The 5,106-nt window shown below is 45.6% G+C and overlaps 1 protein-coding gene across 1 annotated transcript; it reads right to left on the bottom strand.

Annotated features, from left to right (window-relative positions):
• Positions 1–541: 541 nt before the first annotated feature.
• Positions 542–3,211, bottom strand: LOC118379164 (alpha-taxilin-like). Its single transcript, XM_052501906.1, has 3 exons — positions 2,510–3,211; positions 2,126–2,217; positions 542–1,162 (listed from the first exon to the last, which is right to left on the bottom strand). Exons 1-3 carry the CDS (start codon positions 2,733–2,735, stop codon positions 938–940), a joined length of 543 nt encoding a protein of 180 aa, XP_052357866.1. The 5' UTR covers positions 2,736–3,211; the 3' UTR covers positions 542–937.
• Between the last annotated feature and the right edge of the window lie 1,895 nt (positions 3,212–5,106).

A 5,106-nucleotide genomic window follows, 5' to 3' on the forward strand; every position in this document is an offset into this window, starting at 1 on the left:
ACACTGTGCTGGCCTGAATACAGACTTACGCCACACTGTGCTGGCCTGAATACAGACTTACGCCACACTGTGCTGGCCTGAATACAGACTTACGCCACACTGTGCTGGCCTGAATACAGACTTACGCCACACTGTGCTGGCCTGAATACAGACTTACGCCACACTGTGCTGGCCTGAATACAGACTTACGCCACACTGTGCTGGCCTGAATACAGACTTACGCCACACTGTGCTGGCCTGAATACAGACTTACGCCACACTGTGCTGGCCTGAATACAGACTTACACCAACCACACTGTGCTGGCCTGAATACCGACTTACACCAACCACACTGTGCTGGCCTGAATACAGACTTACACCACACTGTACTGGCCTGAATACTGACTTACACCAACCACACTGTGCTGGCCTGAATACCGACTTACACCAACCACACTGTGCTGGCCTGAATACAGACTTCACACCACACTGTGCTGGCCTGAATACTGACTTACACCAACCACACTGTGCTGGCCTGAATACAGACTTACACCACACTGTGCTGGCCTGAATACAGACTTACGCCACACTGTGCTGGCCGGTCCTTTCCAGCAGTGTTCAAGCAATAATGGTGGCCAGCACATTCAAGCTCAGCCCGGTTTGGCTCAGTAAGTGTGAAAAAGGTACAGCTTCATCGTCCTTTACCTCAGGGATCATTACCTAGATTCAGCCAAGGGGCGATTTTTTTTCTTGAGAAGATGGTCAAGGGACCGGAACATAATTTTGAATCATTTGTAGACTGCAAATTGAACTGCAAGAAGCCCAAACAGATATTTGAATAAAACATAATTTCATACCTTGCTTAATATATTTGTATACGATCAGATCTCTCTATTATGCGTGGGAATACTTTGGAACAAACGTACAACTCGGTAAACTTTGGGGGCCCAAATTAATATCACCCGGGGGCCAAATTCGGCCTGGGTGCCACCAATTGGGGAATCCTGCCAACCTTGAGTGTGCGGTTGTGTCTCTGCAGCTCCCTACAGAGTGACTCCAGTTTGCTGCGTGCCAGGATAGCCTTGCTGTGTTCCTTCTTTAGGTGGTCTGTCTCCTGCACCAGCTGAGACTGTTTCTTCTGTAGGACCCGCATTTGCTTCTGACTGTTCCGCTGCTCCTCCAGCTGCACACACACACACACACACACACACACACACACACACACACACACACGAGTTTAATTTATAAAAACACTATTAAATGTTGAACTAATAATAATATAACATTAAAACTCCAGTACACTTAAATGAAAAGCCATTGATAAAATGGCTACAATGAGACAAATGAAGGCTAGAGGGGAAACAAACAAGGCTGCCAAGGGTGGCTGGGTGTGTTAGCCATGTCCTTGTCCTTAGCCTCCCTCCCCTCCATCAGCCAGCCTCTCTCTCCCCCTCTGGGCTCCCTCCCCTCTATCAGCCAGCCTCTCTCCCCCTCTGGGCTCCCTCCCCTCTATCAGCCAGCCTCTCTCCCCCTCTGGGCTCCCTCCCCTCTATCAGCCAGCCTCTCTCCCCCTCTGGGCTCCCTCCCCTCTATCAGCCAGCCTCTCTCCCCCTCTGGGCTCCCTCCCCTCTATCAGCCAGCCTCTCTCCCCCTCTGGGCTCCCTCCCCTCTATCAGCCAGCCTCTCTCCCCCTCTGGGCTCCCTCCCCTCTATCAGCCAGCCTCTCTCCCCCTCTGGGCTCCCTCCCCTCCATCAACCACATCCAGAAAAGGACTTAAAAACACATAGGCCTGTCACACATACACCCCCTTGATCAGTTACATACAATCTCTGTCACGTAATCACACCTCACATGTTATGGACACCCAGGACAGACCGGCATCACATATTCATAAATCAGCAATAAATCCACGACTCATTCCCACATGGAAGGTCAGCCTACGTTGAGCCGCCCTGCCCATGATGACCAGACAGACAGACAAAGGAGACAAACTACTACTGGCTGATACACAGATGGAGGCTAGATATAAAAGAGGGCTGCTAGCATGCTAAAATGAAACAAATAAAAAAGTGAATTTACTAAACCAACAGCCTTTGTGCCACACACACCCACCACACCAGAGACTTTATTAGAGTCACTACTAACCAGATCAGCATACTTCTTACAGAGGCCTGCCAGTTTCTCCTCTGGTGTACTCAGAGTATTCAGGGTCTGCATCAGCAGGGTGATCTCTTTACCTGCAACACACAGGATGGGGACATTCAAAAACACCACCTCATCACAACAGGGACCCAGCAACACAAGGGGAAGCTGTCCGGTCCTAAACCCCGAGCCACCACCTGTATGAATAAAGGAATCTGATGGATGACAGCTAGATATATTAGTGATCAATATGGATGGGTAAGAGCTCCATACTGTTCTTCAGGACCAGGGTTGGAGGTCACCGACCTACACCAAGATCCAACGACAAGCACCTAGGAATACACCCTAGGGGTTGATTTCAGACAGAGCAACAGAACCAGTCCTTACCCAGACCCTTCACCTTCTTCTTGTCCTGAGTCTTCACCTTCTCCGCTCCGCAGGCGTTCCCTTTGACATCGTCTGGCTTCACGTCCAGCTCCTTCTCATTGGCCAGGCCGTTGAGCACAGGGCCGTGTGATTGGCCGTTGGGCAGGTTAACCCCGTCTTCCCCGTTGTCCTCCAGACAGTAGGTGTTGAGGATGTCCTCCAGCTGGCGGCTCAGCTCCTCAGCCATGTCACACTGAGACGACACCCCCTCCGCTGCAGTAGAGACGGGTACGGGGTCTGCTATAGTAGAGACGGGTACGGGGTCTGCTATAGTAGAGACTGGACGGGGTCTGCTACAGTAGAGACTGGGACGAAAGCAGGTTCTTCTAGAGGTGGGACCGCGGGGAGAGCTGCAGACTCTGCTGTGTTGGGAACGGCAGACACCTCACCCACTAGACACAGAAGGGAAGGACAAATATGCTATTACAACATTAGCTAAGGTGTACCGGCTGTATGGCCATGCTGCTGCCATAGTGACACTGTGCAGTCCTGCTTATGTGTACTAAGGTTGAAGGGTGGGAACACAGCTACTGAGATTTACCACCCCAAATCACTCCCTTTACCCAGGATAAATAATTGAGATTTTTTTTTTTTTTTTTAAGTAACAGCATCGTGAAATGGAACTGTTATATGATATGCAATGTCTAAACCTTCCATTAATTCAGACCCATAACCATTCAGATGGTGGTAGACTATAGCAGTTATTAATTCAGACCCATAACCATTCAGATGGTGGTAGGCTATAGCAGTTATTAATTCAGACCCCATAACCATTCAGATGGTGGTAGGCTATAAGCAGTATTAATTAGACCCATAACCATTCAGATGGTGGTAGACTATAGCAGTTATTAATTCAGACCCATAACCATTCAGATGGTGGTAGACTATAGCAAAGTTATTAATTCAGACCCATAACCATTCAGATGGTGGTAGGCTATAGCAGTTATTTATTCAGATGGTGGTGGACTATAGCAGTTATTAATTCAGACCCATAACCATTCAGATGGCGGTAGACTATAGCAGTTATTAATTCAGACCCATAACCATTCAGATGGTGGTAGACTATAGCAGTTATTAATTCAGACCCATAACCATTCAGATGGTGGTGGACTATAGCAGTTATTAATTCAGACCCATAACCATTCAGATGGCGGTAGACTATAGCAGTTATTAATTCAGACCCATAACCATTCAGATGGTGGTAGGCTATAGCAGTTATTTATTCAGATGGTGGTGACTATAGCAGTTATTAATTCAGACCCATAACCATTCAGATGGCGGTAGACTATAGCAGTTATTAATTCAGACCCATAACCATTCAGATGGCGGTAGACTATAGCAGTTATTAATTCAGACCCATAACCATTCAGATGGTGGTAGACTATAGCAGTTATTAATTCAGACCCATAACCATTCAGATGGTGGTAGGCTATAGCAGTTATTAATTCAGACCCATAACCATTCAGATGGTGGTAGACTATAGCAGTTATTAATTCAGACCCATAACCATTCAGATGGTGGTAGACTATAGCAGTTATTAATTCAGACCCATAACCATTCAGATGGTGGTAGGCTATAGCAGTTATTAATTCAGACCCATAAACCATTCAGATGGTGGTAGACTATAGCAGTTATTAATTCAGACCCATAACCATTCAGATGGTGGTAGACTATAGCAGTTATTAATTCCAGACCCATAACCATTCAGATGGTGGTAGACTATAGCAGTTATTAATTCAGACCCATAAACATTCAGATGGTGGTAGACTATAGTTATTAATTCAGACCCATAACCATTCAGATGGTGGTGGACTATAGCAGTTATTAATTCAGACCCATAAACATTCAGATGGTGGTAGACTACTTGATTATTAATTCAGACCCATAAACATTCAGATGGTGGTAGACTATAGCAGTTATTAATTCAGACCCATAAACATTCAGATGGTGGTAGACTATAGCAGTTATTAATTCAGACCCATAAACATTCAGATGGTGGTAGACTATAGCAGTTATTAATTCAGACCCGCAAACATTCAGATGGTGGTAGACTATAGCAGTTATTAATTCAGACCATAAACATTCAGATGGTGGTAGACTATAGTTATTAATTCAGACCCATAAACATTCAGATGGTGGTAGACTATAGCAGTTATTTATTCAGACCCCATAACCATTCAGATGGTAGGTACTATAGCAGTTATTAATTCAGACCCATAAACATTCAGATGGTGGTAGACTATAGCAGTTATTAATTCAGACCCATAAACATTCAGATGGTGGTAGACTATAGCAGTTATTAATTCAGACCCATAACCATTCAGATGGTGGTAGACTATAGCAGTTATTAATTCAGACCCATAACCATTCAGATGGTGGTAGACTATAGCAGTTATTAATTCAGACCCATAACCATTCAGATGGTGGTAGACTATAGCAGTTATTAATTCAGACCCATAACCATTCAGATGGTGGTAGACTATAGCAGTTATTAATTCAGACCCATAACCATTCAGACCCATAACCATTCAGATGGTGGTAGACTATAGCAGTTATTA

The sequence above is a fragment of the Oncorhynchus keta genome, unplaced genomic scaffold (assembly GCF_023373465.1).
Source record: "Oncorhynchus keta strain PuntledgeMale-10-30-2019 unplaced genomic scaffold, Oket_V2 Un_contig_14683_pilon_pilon, whole genome shotgun sequence".
In the NCBI taxonomy this organism is placed as follows: domain Eukaryota; kingdom Metazoa; phylum Chordata; class Actinopteri; order Salmoniformes; family Salmonidae; genus Oncorhynchus; species Oncorhynchus keta.